Genomic DNA, 17,808 nt, shown 5'->3' on the forward strand with positions numbered 1-17,808 from the left:
ATCACTAATATTGCAGCAAATTTACCTGCAGTCCTATGTAAATCTGAGTTTACACGGATGTTTCCTTAGGATGGAATCAGTTCCTGTCTTCACCTTTTTATGATGAGGTCCATGGGTCAGTTTTCTGGCAGATGATATCGGTCGGTCATTTACATCAATGTGATTGGATTGTTATGCCAAAAGATAACTCAGCTCTGCTATATAAAACCCTAAGAGGCCGCTTTCACCCAGTCAGTGTTTGATCAGTGATTTCCATCAGTGATTGTGAGAACCAGGAGTGGGGCCTCCAAAGAGATAAGGAGAAGATTAGCTCCTGTTCTGTGTTTTTGGCTCACAATCACTGATCAAACACTGACCAAACACGGACTCTGTGAAAGAAACCTTAGACTCCATTCACATGTCCGCAATTTCATTCCGCATTTTGCAGAATGGAATTGCGGACCCATTCATTTCTATGGGGCCGCGCGATGTATGGCCCGGCTCCGGAAATGCAGACCCGCACTTCCGTTCCCGAAAAAAATAGAACATGTCCTATTCTTGTCCGCAATTGTGGACAAAACTAGGCTTATTCTATTAGTGCCGGCGATGTGCGGTCCGCAAAATGCGGAACGCACATTGCCGGTGTCCGTGTTTTGTGGATCCGCAAAACACACTACAGACGTGTGAATGGAGCCTAATCCATGTATGATGAGAAGTTCTGAAACTTTAGAATATATGTTATTCCAGTTTGCTTTGCTTTCCATCAGTGAATGGAACCCTGCGTGCTAACCCTTCCCACCAGCTACAGCCTTTCCCTGTGAGAAGACTGTCAGTCAGTTAAGCCGGACTCTACTCCTCACACTGCGCAACGGACCGGACCGTGGATTTGGCACAAATTTTGTCGCTGAGGATTTCGGCCGTGTGGCCGTATCCTTAATCTGTCTTGCCAGGACCATATAGTTATGTAATACCTCTTACCTGCACTGATACATTGTAACAAGCTCATCAGTTGTGGAAGCAGAATTGCTTTTAAGCCTCTGTTTGTAACTGACAGCAAGCAAAGATCTTGAAAATAAGGAGAATTTCAGGTGCCAAGTCTATTAGAAGGTTGCCGAACTTTATACAATGATGAAACTGGTCAAGCCCTTTAAATATTTGCAGCTTTTATGAAGTTGGTTTGCTCAGGCGAAAATAAACAATGTGTTCAGTTTCTTCCTTGTTCGACACCATAAGCAAATCAATCGGTCTGTGTGGCCGGATTATGTGGTTTGTGGTCCTGTGATGCTGCTATCTGTGCATTCCTGCGGTCACTGAGATCCTGGTTATGTCGAGATATTGGGCGTTCCCTTGTAAAGATACATTGGGGGGGCTCTTCAGTCTCCCATAGATTTACCCTGCATAGAAAGTGATGGTAGTGCAGCCGGGGGAAGAACTGAACAGTCAACCATGTTACAAATTGTATCAGTTTATCCAAATGGCAACTTTTTATTTTGCAATTTGCTTAGTAACTATTATTGTTAAAGGGGTTATCCCACCATGACAACCCCTTTATGGCCACCATCAGATCAGTGCTGACATCAACCAGTGGAATGCTGATTAGTGGTCACTAGTGTTGAGCGAACTTGTGTTTTAAGTTCGGCGTCTAAAGTTCGGGTTATCGAAGAATCCCGTTATGGATTCCACTACCATGGACCATAACGGAATTTAGAATCCATAACGCGATTCTTCGATAACCCGAACCCAAACTTTAGACGCCGAACTTAAAACACTAGTTGTTAGTTTATTCATACATTTCCAGGAGCAATAAAAGAGGAACACAGATGTTCCAGAATTGTTAAAAGCATTTACTAAACAGACGTATCAAAACTGACACGCCCGCTTTTAAGAGATTGTCTATGCCAGCGGTTTATAACCTGTGGCTCTCCAGTCCTTGTAAAACTACAACTCCCAGCATGCCCTGACAACCAAGGAATTTGAGAATCCAATAAGGTCATATATAGATATCGGGGAGGTTTCCTGTGCTTAAAGGGAACCTGTCACCAGGATTTGGGGTATAAAGCTGAGGACATGGGTTACTAGATGGCCGCTAGCACACTCGCAATACCCAGTCCCCATAGCTCTGTGTGCTTTTATTGTGTAAAAAAACCTATTTGATACATATGCAAATTAACCTGAGATGAGTCCTGTATGTGAGAAGAGTCGGGGACAGGACTCATCTTAGGTTAATTTGCATATGTATCAAATAGGTTTTTTTACACAATAAAAGCACACAGAGCTATGGGGACTGGGTAATGCGGATGTGCTAGCGGCCATCTAGCAACCCATGTCCTCAGCTCTATGCACAAAATCCCAGTGACAGGCTCCCTTTAAATCTATTCACTAAGGCTACTTTCACACTTGCGGCAGAGTGATCCGGCAAGCAGTTCCGTCGCCAAAACTGCCTGCCGGATACAGCAATCTGCATGCAAACGGAAAGCATTTGTAGATGTATCCGGGTCCGTTGCAAGAACGAATCCGTCTCTCCGTTTGTCATCCGGAAAAACGGATCCGTTATTTACTTTTTCAACATTTTTACCAGTCTGAGCATGCGCAGACCGGAAAGACAGATCCGCCTTGCAGTATTTTGAATGCCAGATCCGGCACTTATACATTCCTATGGAAAAAAATGCTGGCTCCGACATTCAGGCAAGTGTTCAGTTTTTTTGGCCGGAGATAAAACCGTATCATGTTACGGTATTATCTACGTCCTGATCAGTCAAAAAAACTGAACTGAAGACATCCTGATGCATCCTGAACGGATCGCTCTCCATTCAGAATGCATTAGGATAAAACTGATCAGTTCTTTTCCGGTATTGAGCCCCTGGGATGGAACTCAGCACCGGAAAAGAATAACGCTAGTCTGAAAGTAGCCTAAGGTGGAAGGATGTGTTCAGAGAAGATGGCAGCATTTACATTAAAATTCCTGTAATGAAGAATCTTCAGGAACCCCCACTCCCTTTAAATTCCACTTTATATTGCAATTTAAAGAGAGTCTTTCACCTAAAATGACCATTACACACCACAAACATCATGATATCCATTACATTCCCCATATTATAATCTTACCTTTCATATTGCTGTCCGTCGCCTATTCTCTCTTAAAAACGCTTTTAATCCATATGCTAATTAGGTTCTGAAGGTGCCCAGGGGCGGCGTTTATGCGGCCGGTGCCCAGGCTTCACGGCGCTGTTCAAATCAAACCCCTCCCCTTTCACCCCTCTGGCCCGCCCTCGGTTCAGCAGATACCATCCTCCAGTCAATGACAAATCCGGCGCCTGCGCCTGCGCACTCCATTACCCACTAGGGCAGAGGCAGCAGAGCGTTTAATCCGATTTGTCATTGACTGGAGGATGGTATCTGCTGAACCGAGGGGAATGTAATGGATATCATGATGTTTGTGGTGTATAATGGTCATTTTAGGTGAAAGACTCCCTTTAAGGGGGTTGCTGCCCGGGACTTTTATCTTGACGTATAAGGGAAGGCCTAGGAATGTCCTCTCAGCCGATCACTGGCTTCTATTGACCCTCTGATTGGCAGAGCTGGCAATGATTGAGATAGAAGCTGGAAGCAGAGACCAGCGGGGACCCGGGCAGCAGTGAGGGATCGGGAAGGGGAGAACTGGTTCTTTAAACCTCCCTGAAACCCACTGCCACCATTCTTTTCTTTTTGCTCTAGAAAACCCCCTATTATTGGCAATGCTAGAATATCTGCTTTTCTGGATTCCCATTGCCATATTAAATTACTTTAACCAAAACTCTGTATTCGCAGCCTCAGAGTTTGTTTTTAGGGGCAAGACCGTTGTCACTTGTTGACCCCCGTGTCTGACGACAAGTCAATCCATCTGTGTATGTTAGATTGACAGTGCATTCGTTTCACTGGGAACTACAGTGCGCTGCAAAAGTATTCATGTAATGTACAGCACATGCCGACAACTTTGAAGATGTTTTTTTTTATTTTTTTATTGTGAAGCAAACAACAAATAGGACAAAATAACAGAAAAGGTCAATGTGCAGAACTATTCACCCCCTGAAGTCAATACTTTGTAGAGCCGCCTTTTGCAGCAATCACAGCTCCAAGTCTCTTTGGATAAGTCTCTATGAGCAGTCACCACATCTTACCGCTGGGATTGTTGCCCGTTCCTCCTTGTAGAACTTCTCCGGCTCCTTCAGGTCGGATGTTTGCGCTTGTGAACAGCAATCTTTACGTCTGACCACAGATCTTCTATTGGATTGAGATCTGGGCTGTGACTCGGCCGTTCCAACACATTTACATGTCTCCCCTTAAATCCCTCGAGTGTTGCTTTAGCCGTGTGTTTGGGGTCATTGTCCTGCTGGAAGGTGGACCTCCGTCCTCGCCTCAGATCACGCACAGAGTGGGGCAGGTTCTGCTCAAGAATATCCCTGTATTTAGCACTGTCCATCTTTCCCTCCACTCTGACCAGTTTCCCAGTCCCATCCCCCAGTATGATGCAGCCACCACCAGGTCTCACTGTGGGGATGGTGTTCTTTGGGTGATGTGATGTGTTGGGTTTCCACCAGACATAGCGTTTTCTTTGATGGCTGAAAAGTTCCATTTTCGTCTCCTCAGACCAGAGCCCCTTCCTCCACACATTTTGGGAGTCTCCCACAGGCCTTTTCACAGCCTCACAACGAGCCTTTTTGTTTTTAGCTGACAGTAATGGCTTCTTCTGGCCACTCTGCCATAAAGCCCAACTCTATGGAGCGTACGGCTTATTGTCGTCCTATGTACAGATCCTCCAGTCTCTGCTGTGGACCTCTGCAGCTCCTCCAGGGTCACCTTAGGTCTCTGTGCTGCCTCTCTGATTAATGCCCTCCTTGCCCGGTCCGTGAGGTTTGGTGGCCGGCCGACTCTTGGATATTTTTTTATAACGTAACCTTGACTTGTACTTCTCGACAACATTGTCCCTTACTTGTTTGGAGAGCTCCTCAGTCTTAATGGCAGTGTTTAGTGAGTGATGCCTCTTGCTTAAAGGGAACCTGTCACCAGTTTTATGGTGTCCTAACTAAGGGCAACATAAATAAGTGACTGATTCTCTTAGCAAAATGCTGGGTCACTTTCTTTAATTGACCCAGTCAATCTGCCAACATCTTGAATTGAAAAGCTCCAGCTGATAATGATGAGTCCTGAATATTCATGAGCTCCTGACTCTCCCCGCCCACCTGCTGCTGAATGACAGTTATTTCCATATGAATCAGCAGCAGGTGGGCAGGGGAGTGGCTATAGCTCTGAATTAAATATACGCTGGACTCAATGACATCACACTGGACTCAAATCAGCTCATTAGCATGTGGCATCTTTGTGACTATTATGAGGTAACCATCTGTCACACCAGTAAGTGAATACATCTAAGGTACTTTTTAGTAGTTAATGATTGTATATAATTAGTTAGATTATAATCAAATATCCACATGACAGGTTCCCTTTAAGTGTTGATGCCTCTGAAGCCTTTCAAAAAAGGCGTGTATATGTAATGACAGATCATGTGACACTTAGATTGCACACAGGTGACATCATTTCACTAATCATGTGACTTCTGAAGGTAATTGGTTGCACCAGAGCATTTTATGGGCTTCCTAACAAAGGGGGTGAATACATACGCACATGACAATTTTCTATTTTCTATTTCCAAACAATAGTTTGATTTATATATTTTTCTCATTTCACTTCACCGACTTGGACTATTGTGTTCTGATCCCTCACATAAAATTCAGATTAGCAAAACATTGAACTTAATAATGTAACAAAACACAAAAAAAGTCAAGGGGGGTGAATACTTTTGCAAGGCACTGTATGTATGTGTGTACTGCACAGGTCTAATAGTCATATATCGCCTACCATTAAAAAATGAAAATGCACTAAAAATAAGTTCTCTTTAACTTTATTAATAGATCCCGCGTACAGTGGCGGTCCCGTCGTTTCCACCGCCATCTTATTTAATGGTTTCCTCAGTTGCTGCAGACACTACTTTTCCATCCACAACCTCGTGCTTAGTGACTGTCACCTTCTGTATCGTGGTCGGTCCTGTAAAGGAGCCAAAAAAACATCAGTAATCTCCTCAATGTAGATAATCCGTTCCTGTAATCCGGCCAACAAAAAATATTCTACAGTTTTCAAACCAACAACTAGAGGTGAATACTTTTGCAATCGCATGTAAATAAAAATCTTGTATTGCAATGAGTTAGGCCTCATGCACACAACCGTGTGCCGGCCATGCCCGTATTGCGGTCCACAATATACGGGTACCACCCATGTGCACACTGTACCGCTTGAATGGATCCGCAATCTGGAAGATACAGTGTGGTGCGTAACAGAGGCATAGATCGGAAGCACTATGGAGTGCTGCTCTGGGTTTTCTGTCCGTGTCTCCGCATCGCATGCACCACTTTTTTGCAGTGTGGACCGTCGGATGTAGATCGCGGACCCCATTCAAGTGAATGGGTCTGCTTCCGAAGACAGCGGGCACGGCTGGCATACAGTCATGTGCATATGGCCTTATTCAGGAAAGTGTATCTGTATAGCGCCTCCTGCTGTTTATTTCCTTATCTCTGTCCACCTCAGTCACCTCACTGAGGTGGTCGCATATGTTCAGTTCCATCCTTCAACTGCCACCAGCCATATCTTCTGATTGAAACTGTGACAGTTACATGGAGAGAGCTGCAGCAGAAAGGACATGCCCTGTGGAAAGGACAGGCACCCTGAGCTGTGATAGGGAGAGAGCTGCAGCAGAAAGGACACAACCCCTGAGCTATGATAGGGAGAGAGATGCAGCAGAAAGGACATGCCCTGTGAGAAAGGACACACACCCTGAGCTGTGATAGGGAGAGAGCTGCAGCAGAAAGGACACAACCCCTGAAAAAGGACACACCCCTGAGCTGTGATAGGGAGAGAGCTGCAGCAGAAAGGACACAACCCCTGAGCTATGATAGGGAGAGAGCTGCAGCAGAAAGTACACAACCCCTGAGCTATGATAGGGAGAGAGCTGCAGCAGAAAGGACATGCCCTGTGAGAAAGGACACACACCCTGAGCTGTGATAGGGAGAGAGCTGCAGCAGAAAGGACACAACCCCTGAAAAAGGACACACCCTGAGCTGTGATAGGGAGAGAGCTGCAGCAGAAAGGACACAACCCCTGAGCTATGATAGGGAGAGAGATGCAGCAGAAAGGGCATGCACCCTGAAAAAGGACACACCCCTGAGGTGCCAGCCTGTTTAGAGAAAATCTAGCAGAGTTCATTTATTTTTTCTAGGCCCTGTTTTCTCTGATTTAAAAGACAGTTGCTATTGAAAATGACTATTTCATTATTAAATCAAGAAATTAGAAAATGTCTCAGATATGTCTCACAGTGTATTAAAGTATTGTGCAGCCAAGACCCTTGATGTCAAGTCTGCCGTGGTAATAACACTTCTCATAGTTGAGGGTTTGTTACAGTTATATTCTTTATGGGCCATAGATTCTAAACATCAGACTGATACATTGTAACAAACTATCAGAACAGGAGGGATTTGTGCTGACAATGTGTTCAGCTCACAGAGGATTGTCTAGACTGAATACAACTGTAACATATTTTTATATACAACAAGAATGTTCCAATTCACTAACCGCAAGCATAGATCTGTAAAATGGTGAGGAATGTAAACACAAATGATATTAATAAGTTGCAAAACTTTTTGTCATTTATGGCTCCTGGTTACAAGGCTTCTGTGTTCAGTAATTGCATTGTAAGCAATTTTCTTCTATACTTCTAGTAGGTGGATGACAGGTTTTTATGAATGGGGGATTGAGGGGGAGAAGTGGTGGTGACAATGCTTACGTAATCGCTATAGCAACGCAGAAAAGAAATACAGTAAAGGGCAGAGATTCTGTGAGAAATCTAATTTGCAAGATGAGACCTGCGTTCAGGGATTGGTGATGGTCGCTAGCACATTGCAACAGCCGCTCTGCCCTCCTATGGCCTCGATCCTTTTCTGCTCATAAAGGGAGAAATTAAGGAATTTATAAGAAAATCGCTCATAATGCAATTCCCCAACACAGAAATGAAGTCTTAGCAAAGATGAATCTTCTCTTTATACCACAAATCAAAGGGCACATTTTTGAAAGATTGTACGTGAAAAAGTTGCAAATTTCTGTACATGTGGCATTAACTCTATGCCAGCTCATAGCATGGACTGCCAAATGATGCGCCAAATTTCCTCGAAATTTATTTAATGCACTTCTGATTAGGTATGGAATTTAAAAACTCCTGTCTTAATAAATTCACCCCCACACACATTTTTCAACTGGCCCGAGCAGTTCAACTGTATTCTTACCTAATGTTCACTTACCCCCTTTAACCGCAGACTCTGGGCTGTCCCTGAAACACATAAAATCAGAATATCAGTTACATTAATTAGGGATTTGCCAAAAAGTACAAATTTTTTGGAAAACCGCCATGTTGCAGCTCCCAATCATTTTACACTGGTTTCTGGATACTGTGACATCACCGGAACATTGTATCCAACCACAGCCCACATACTCCTAATAAAGTTCAAATGTTACATCGTAAAAATAAAATCATCCCAAAAGACAATTGCACAACTGCATTTTTTCCCTTGTTAATCCCCCCTAATAAAAATTCATAACATCTAATCAATGAGTTATGTATCCCAAAATGACACTAGCAAAAACAACTCATCCCCCCCCCAAAAAAAACTCATGAATCTCCGCCGCTGGAAAATAAAACTTGTTCAAGGAATATGGAAAAGATTTAATAAAAATATTAAAATGTACATTTACGTTATGGCATAATTGTAACAACCTGTAGTTAAAAAAAAAAGTTCTGACTCTCAAAAAGGAAGACATAATGGGTCATGTTATTAAGGGGTTAAAAACAGGGACCAGTGCAGAACGAGTGGGACATGGGAACGTCTGGAAATATTTAAGGGACGCATATCTGTTACGAATGTATTTATATTCCGATTACACAATGTGTTACAATGATTCTATTTGTATCATTTGTAACATAAATATAATCAGAATTCATATCCTCATATTGTATAAAATGAGGGGTTTATCGCATGTGGTCTTTACTTGTCTGTCACTCCTTCCAGCAGGGAGCGGTAAGCGTGGATCTCGTTCTCCAGCTTGGACTTTAGGTTCAGCAGGTTGTCGTACTCCCGGACTTGGCGCTCGATGTCGGAACGACAGGCGGCTAGTTCATCCTGGAGTTGACTCAGGTGACGGTTCAGTTCCTCCAAGTTGGATCCGTAGTGATCCTCTGTGTCCTTCAAGACGTGATCTAAAGAGTCCACCTGTCAATGAAGACACATGGAAGGGAGGTCATTGAGTACAGTGGAGGCACAAAACTTTTTGTAGACCAAAATGGCGCAATTTGTGCTTCGATTTAATGGTGCGCATTTGTGACAGCCCCTAAACTGATCCTGAATCCTATAAACGAGGGTCCTGCTCACCGTCTTTTGCATGGTCTGACGTTCCATCTCCAAAGACTGCAGCTGGCGCCGGAGGTCGGCCACCTCGTTCTTGGTTTGCTCCAGAGCCTTTGTGTTCACACTGGTCTCCTGGGAAAGGGCGTCAAACTACGGCACAGTATACAAACTTTAGTAATTATCTTATATTCCAGTATTATTCCCCCCCCCCCCCCCCCCCCAAAGTTGTAGCAGTCATGTTTAGATGCTATGGATCTATCGTTGAGTCACCGAGTCACCCAGGCTTCCTAAAAATGCACTGGCCCTGCTCTCGCCTCCCTCCCTATCCAGTCTATGTCTGTGGGGAAAAAGTGCAGCTTTTTTAAAGGAGCATTCCAAGCGAAACTGTTACATTGTGTTATGGTTAGTGTAGGGGTTAAAGGGCATCTGTCAGCAGATTTATATCAATGACCTGTTGCATGCGCCAAGCAAGCTGAAGGCATCTGTGTTGGTCTCATGTTCATATGTGCATTGCTGAGAAAAGTGATGTTTTGCAGTGTCATGCTTCAGCTCCATTAAAGGGCATCTGTCAGCAGTTTTGCACCTAGGAAACTGGCTGACCTGTTACATGTGCACTTGGAAGCTGAAGACATCCGTGTTGGTCCCATGTTCATAGGTTGTTGAGAATAATGATGTTCTAATATATGCAAATGAGCCCCTAGGAGCAGTGGGGGTGTTACCGTTACACCTAGAGGCTCAGCTCTCTCTGCAGCTGCTGCGACCTCTGCACTTTGATTGACAGGGCCAGGTAGTGAACACATCATAATGTCTGGTCCTGTCAATCAAAGTGGAGAGAGCGTGGCAGCTGCAGAGAGAGCAGAGCCTCTAGGTGTAACGGCAACGCCCACATTGCTCCAAGAGGCTCATTTGCATATATTAGAACATCATTATTCTCAGCAATGCGGGCACATATGAACATGGGACCAACACAGATGTCTTCAGCTGCCAAGTGCACATGTAACCTCTATGGAGGAGAGCTAGGCTAGGGTGACACGGCCACTTGAGGACAGGGCAATGTGGCACTGATACATTGTAACTCATGGTAATGAATGTGGTCAGTTTACAAGTAACCATGACTGGATTATGATGGCAGCAAAAATCCAGACCTGATGTATCTCAGCACCGTCGCATTCACTAGATTCGATTTTAGCAGCGTGACATTGCACTTTTGGGTCGCACGGGCAAAAGCTGGCACGTAGCCCTAACTTGCATATGATAACAAAAAGTGTACTTCCCCTTTAAGAAAAAGAAAATAATGTAGTATAATTCTATATTATTTTAAGGAGTCTATTTGTGGGTTGGAGACTGATACTTTAAAACAGGGTAAGGCGACATGCACACGAACGTTGTTTGTTTCCATGTCTGTTCCGTTTTTTTTTTTGCGGATGGGATGCAGACCCATTCCGTAGCCCCGCAAAAAAAAAAAATAGAACATGTCCTATTCTTGTCCGTTTTAGGAATTGTTACAATGGATCTGCAAAAAAAAAAAAACGGATATCATTCTTTTTTTTTTGCGGATCAGCAATTTGCGGATCGCAAAACACATATGGTCGTGTGCATGTAGCTTTAATCAGAGTCAATTTGCACTATTAGGCGCCTTGCCTTGCTTTGGTATGCATTTTCAGCCTCCGCTCGGTTCTGCTCGGCCATTTTCTCATACTGGCTGCGGATCTGGGCAATGCTTTCATTCAAGTCTGGCTTTTTGGGTGCGTCGACTTCAACCTTCACGTTGTTATTGGCTATGAGCGCCTGCAGGGCGGCCACTTCCTGTAATATAGAGAGACCATGGAGGACATTAGCACCACTAGAGGGCGTATCTGTCAGTGTTAGGGGAGGGTCTGTCAGCATAATGCCGACTGATCCCATGAGACAGCAAGAAGAATTCTAAATGCAGCTTTGGATGTGACTGGAATGGAGAGAAAACATAACCGAACAACAACACACACAACGAAAAGCACTGGCGAAGTTACTCAATGAATTATACAAATATAGGAAACCCCTCACTGGTTAATAATAACCAAACATAAAGCATAGGAACCTGGATAGGAGCACACCCGCTAAATAAACAGGGCTCCTCTATACCAGTGTTTCCCAACCAGTGTGCCTCCACCTGTTGCAAAACTACAACTCCCAGCATGCCCGCACAACCAAAGGCTGTCCGGGCATGCTGGGAGTTGTAGTTTTGCAACAGCTGGAGGCACACTGGTTGGGAAACACTGCTCTATACTACACAAGGGGAGGGTTTCCATACAAGTCCCATTAACTCTTCTTACTCAGGACACATTTCAAATAGATGTTCCCTAGTTATATTCTTGTACATAGGAGCAGTATTATAGTAGATATATTCTTGTAGAAAGGTGCAGTATTATAGTAGTTATATTCTTGTACATAGGAGCAGTATTATAGTAGTTATTTTCTTGTACATAGGAGCAGTATTATAGTAGTTATTTTCTTGTACATAGGAGCAGTATTATAGTAGTTATTTTCTTGTACATAGGAGCAGTATTATAGTATTTATATTCTTGTATATAGGGGGCAGTATTATAGTAGTTATATTCTTGTACATAGGAGCAGTATTATAGTAGTTATATTCTTGTACATAGGAGCAGTATTATAGTAGTTATATTCTTGTACATAGGAGCAGTATTATAGTAGTTATATTCTTGTACATAGGAGGCAGTATTATAGTAGATATATTCTTGAACATATGATGCAGTATTATAGTAGTTATATTCCTGTACATAGGAGCAGTATTATAGTAGTTATAGTCTTGTACATAGGAGGCAGTATTATAGTAGTTATATTCTTGTACATAGGGGCAGTATTATAGTAGTTATATTCTTGTACATAGGAGCAGTAGTATAGCAGTTATATTCTTGTACATAGGAGCAGCATTATAGTAGTTATATTCCTGTACATAGGAGGCAGTATTATAGTAGTTATATTCTTGTACATAGGAGCAGTATTATAGTAGTTATATTCTTGTACATAGGAGCAGTATTATAGTGGTTATATTCTTGTACATAGGAGGCAGTATTATAGTAGTTATATTCTTGTACATAGGAGGCAGTATTATAGTAGTTATATTCTTGTACATAGGAGCAGTATTATAGTAGTTATATTCTTGTACATAGGAGCAGTATTATAGTAGTTATATTCTTGTACATAGGAGGCAGTATTATAGTAGTTATATTCTTGTACATAGGAGGCAGTATTATAGTAGTTATATTCTTGTACATAGGAGGCAGTATTATAGTAGTTATATTCTTGTACATAGGAGGCAGTATTATAGTAGTTATATTCTTGTACATAGGAGCAGTATTATAGTAGTTATATTCTTGTACATAGGAGGCAGTATTATAGTAGTTATATTCTTGTACATAGGAGCAGTATTATAGTAGTTATATTCTTGTACATAGGAGCAGTATTATAGTAGTTATATTCTTGTACATAGGAGCAGTATTATAGTAGTTATATTCTTGTACATAGGAGCAGTATTATAGTAGTTATATTCTTGTACATAGGAGCAGTATTATAGTAGTTATATTCTTGTACATAGGAGCAGTATTATAGTAGTTATATTCTTGTACATAGGAGCAGTATTATAGTAGTTATATTCTTGTACATAGGAGCAGTATTATAGTAGTTATATTCCTGTACATAGGAGCAGTATTATAGTAGTTATATTCTTGTAGAAAGGTGCAGTATTATAGTAGTTATATTCTTGTACATAGGAGGCAGTATTATAGTAGATATATTCTTGAACATATGATGCAGTATTATAGTAGTTATATTCCTGTACATAGGAGCAGTATTATAGTAGTTATTTTCTTGTACATAGGAGCAGTATTATAGTAGTTATATTCTTGTACATAGGAGCAGTATTATAGTAGTTATAGTCTTGTACATAGGAGGCAGTATTATAGTAGTTATATTCTTGTACATAGAGGGCAGTATTATAGTAGTTATATTCCTGTACATAGGAGCAGTATTATAGTAGTTATATTCTTGTACATAGGAGCAGCATTATAGTAGTTATATTCCTGTACATAGGAGCAGTATTATAGTAGATATATTCTTGTACATAGGAGCAGTATTATAGTTGTTATATTCTTGTACATATGAGGCAGTATTATAGTAGTTATATTCTTGTACATAGGTGCAGTATTATAGTAGTTATATTCTTGTACATAGGAGCAGTATTATAGTAGTTATATTCTTGTACATAGGTGGCAGTATTATAGCAGTTATATTCTTGTACATAGGAGCAGCATTATAGTAGTTATATTCCTGTACATAGGAGGCAGTATTATAGTAGTTATATTCTTGTACATAGGAGCAGTATTATAGTATTTATATTCTTGTACATAGGAGCAGTATTATAGTGGTTATATTCTTGTACATAGGAGGCAGTATTATAGTAGTTATATTCTTGTACATAGGAGCAGTATTATAGTAGTTATATTCTTGTACATAGGAGCAGTATTATAGTAGTTATATTCTTGTACATAGGAGGCAGTATTATAGTAGTTATATTCTTGTACATAGGAGGCAGTATTATAGTAGTTATACTCTTGTACATAGGAGGCAGTATTATAGTAGTTATATTCTTGTACATAGGAGGCAGTATTATAGTAGTTATATTCTTGTACATAGGAGCAGTATTATAGTAGTTATATTCTTATACATAGGAGCAGTATTATAGTAGTTATATTCTTGTACATAGGAGGCAGTATTATAGTAGTTATATTCTTGTACATAGGAGCAGTATTATAGTAGTTATATTCTTGTACATAGGAGCAGTATTATAGTAGTTATATTCTTATACATAGGAGCAGTATTATAGTAGTTATATTCTTGTACATAGGAGCAGTATTATAGTAGTTACTGTATATTCTTGCACATTGCAGGCAGTATCACACTCACCTCACTGTGATCCTTATGAAGATGGGCCAGCTCTTCTCTTAGGGACTCTACCTCAGATTCCAATTTCATCCGCAGGAAATTGGTGTCATCTATCATCTTGCGCAGTCCCTGAGTGTCCTTGTGGACCCCATCACAGATGACTTGTTCTGACTCCAGCCTGCAGTTGATTAATTGTAGTCTTTTAGTCACTCACATGATTACAAATACATTTTGTATATGATCATCATATTATACTGTAGTTTATTTTAGTTTGAGAGAACATACTGTGTGTTACTGGGACACCCTCCTCCTCATATACAACTAGCAGTCTGTGACTTCCCATGAGATCTGCACCCTCCTATACTTTAAATACTCTGTGCTGCTGAGAATAACGGCAACAATTAAAAACACAGATTACAAAAATGTTAACCTTGTGTTATTTTTAATCATCTAGTCATATCATGATCTCTCATAACATTGCCATTTACTTACTTCACTCTAAAGTCATCTGCTGCCAGCCTGGCATTATCTATTTGCAGCAAGAGTTTGGCATTGTCCATATTCAAATCTTCCACCTTCAGAGAAAACAAAAAAAAAAAAAGAAAATATCTGAATCTTGGGTCTGTCAGCCGGCACGTCCACTGTTCCCACTTGGGGATTCTCTTAACCATGATCGCTTTATTTACAGCAGTGTACGGTATTATTTGCACACTGTATGAAGGTATTGCTTGGGTTGTGATTGTTTGATGGGATTTTTGATAACCTGTAATTGAATATTTGCACATTATAAGGGAGATTTATCAAATCTGGTGTGAATAAAAACTGGTTTAGTTCCCCATAGCAACCAATCAGATTCCAAGTTTTTAAAGTTGCTCTGAAAAATGAAAGGTGTAAACTGATTGGTTGCTATGGGCAAATCTCCCACTATGTGTCAATATTATGTGGCCCTGTATGGCATTGGTGTCATCTAGTGTGGTTTTACTTGGATATTGTAGGTCTGTGTTATAAAGGAAATGTATGGTATTTTTTGAGAACTGTATTGACATATTAATACATTGCATGACAGTAATTTATACATTATATGGTGATACACATTATGACATTATCTATTGTGATGTAACTTGGGCCCTAAATGGTGATATTATTTGGACTCTATACTTTGATACTATTTGGGCTCTATACAGTGATATTACTTGGGATCTGATTTGTGATATTATTTTTTTCCAATACAGTGATATTATTTGTACTCTATATGGTCATACTATTTGGACTCTATACTTTTGATACTATTTGGTCTCTATACTTTTGATACTATTTGGGCTCTATACAGTGATATTACTTTGGATCTGATTTGTGATATTATTTTATTTCTATACAGTGATATTATTTGGGCTGCCTACTGTGATACATGTTGGGCTCTATATTGTGATATTATTTTTTTCGAATACTGTGATATTATTTGGACTCTATATGGTCATACTATTTGGGCTGTATACTTTTGATATTATTTGGGCTCTATACAGTGATATTACTTTTGATCTTGTTTGTGATCTTATTTTTTTCCTATACAGTGATATTATTTGGACTCTATATGGTCATACTATTTGGACTCTATACTTTTGATATTATTTGGGCTCTATACAGTGATATTACTTTGGATCTGATTTGTGATATTTTATTTCGATACAGTGATATTATTTGGGCTGCCTACTGTGATACATGTTGGGCTCTATATTGCGATATTATTTGGGTTCTATACAGTGATATTACTTGAGCTTTTTATGGTGATATTATTTGTGCTCTATCGGGTCATATTATTTGGGATTTATAGGGAAATATTATTTGGGCTCTATATGGTGATATTATATTTGTACTCAGTAAGGTGGTATTATTTATGCGGTTCTGTACATGTGACGCGGTTAATAACTCATAGACAAAGATACTCATACGATTCTCATCCTCAGATGCATTTTCTTCTCCTATGAGAACACAAACAACTGCAGCTTGTAAGGCAACACGGCACATGCCGGGTAATGCCTGACCGCAGGCCAAGGGACGTCACAACCCTGCGATGAACAAACACAGGGCATGAATGTGAATAGATCTGATCAGTACGATCCTTAGAACCAGCATGAAGGAAACTGGACAAGGTGGGTCATTGTAAATATCGATCCTGATCTCATCATTTTTACAGCAATGTGATTTATCAAGCTTAACTATTTTCATTTATACAAATTGTCACGTACGGTGCTTGGAAATGACTATAGTAATAAAGGCTTGGAGCAGAAGAGCCATGATCACAGGTCTTACCATCCAAGACCTCCTATATCTGATAGAGCACACATAAGTATTGTAGTTGGGCCCTATGCCCAGGGGTTTACAGCTGGCACTAGATGGAGTGATGTAACTTTACTACATTTTATCATTACGTCACCATCTTTGTTGTCATTGTCATTTACTGGCACCGTTGTTTGCACCAGGAGCTACGAGCTACCTCTCTGCCATGTCCATCAGAATTATCATGGAGGACCTTACCTGCTTTCTCAGCTGAAGCAGGGGCGCCTGGTGAGTCTCCCAGTCTCTAGGACCTTGAGTCTTCTTGGCAGATATGTCCTCAATCTCCTCTTGCAGTTTTCGGTTTTCTTCCTCCAGACCCCTGACACGCTGGAGATAGCCGGCAAGACGTTCATTCAGCTCCTGCATGGCCTCCTGATGGTTGTTCTGAATGAAAGTGTCCAACCCAGAACGCAGGGAAGGGAGAGAAGAGTCCATAACCGATTTAATTGCTGACAGATCCAAACCTGAACGCAATGCCTGGAGTCTGGAGCCTGACACCCTGAAATCCCCTGCGCCAATTTGGCTTGATGAGCTGCTGCGCCAGCTCGGGGCTTTAGAAGACATTTGGAAAGACATGAAGATGAGAAGACTTGGGAGAAGATGGAGTGAGGAGGTGTAAAACTGAAGGTCAAGTCAGGGTCCACCTAAAGAGTCCAGTGCAGACAGGCTGGAGAGGCTTGCAGAAGGTGCTCTGCTAGGGTTTGTATGGAGACTTGTTGCAGCTGAGGCATGAACTGCTCACAGGTGAGGCTGGGCGTACATGTATACAGGTGACGTGTGCGGTAATATTAATGAGGGAGAGGCAGGGACTGTACAGGACAACCTCCATGTGCTGGAACTCATGACTGGAAACACACATGCAGAAGTGAATCCAGAGGGAAGAAGTACAAGACTTTCTCTTATAGTTCCCATTTGATCCTTGAATTGTATCAAAAACTGCACCAAAAATGCCTGGGATCCCAGTCTCAAGCATCTTCTATGGTGAGCAGCTTCCATAAACTTCCAAACCCCCTGCTGTCACGTTATGGATTCTTAATGATGTTGCCCTGATTTTTCACTCAAAAAA

The 17,808-nt window shown here is 41.2% G+C and overlaps 1 protein-coding gene across 2 annotated transcripts; it reads right to left on the reverse strand.

Annotated features, from left to right (window-relative positions):
- Window positions 1-5,929: 5,929 nt before the first annotated feature.
- Window positions 5,930-17,459, reverse strand: LOC122944448 (keratin, type I cytoskeletal 18-like). Of its 2 annotated transcripts, none has more exons than XM_044302722.1 (8): window positions 16,941-17,459; window positions 14,898-14,980; window positions 14,427-14,583; window positions 11,103-11,267; window positions 9,486-9,611; window positions 9,106-9,326; window positions 8,346-8,389; window positions 5,930-6,060 (listed from the first exon to the last, which is right to left on the reverse strand). In XM_044302722.1, exons 1-7 carry the CDS (start codon window positions 17,316-17,318, stop codon window positions 8,353-8,355), a joined length of 1,167 nt encoding a protein of 388 aa, XP_044158657.1. In that variant the 5' UTR covers window positions 17,319-17,459; the 3' UTR covers window positions 5,930-6,060; window positions 8,346-8,352. The 2 variants fall into 2 exon arrangements, with proteins under 2 accessions (XP_044158657.1, XP_044158656.1); XM_044302721.1 differs by having other exon boundaries at window positions 5,951-6,060; window positions 8,361-8,389.
- Window positions 17,460-17,808: the final 349 nt, after the last annotated feature.

The sequence above is a fragment of the Bufo gargarizans genome, chromosome 8 (genome assembly GCF_014858855.1).
Source record: "Bufo gargarizans isolate SCDJY-AF-19 chromosome 8, ASM1485885v1, whole genome shotgun sequence".
NCBI lineage: Eukaryota > Metazoa > Chordata > Amphibia > Anura > Bufonidae > Bufo > Bufo gargarizans.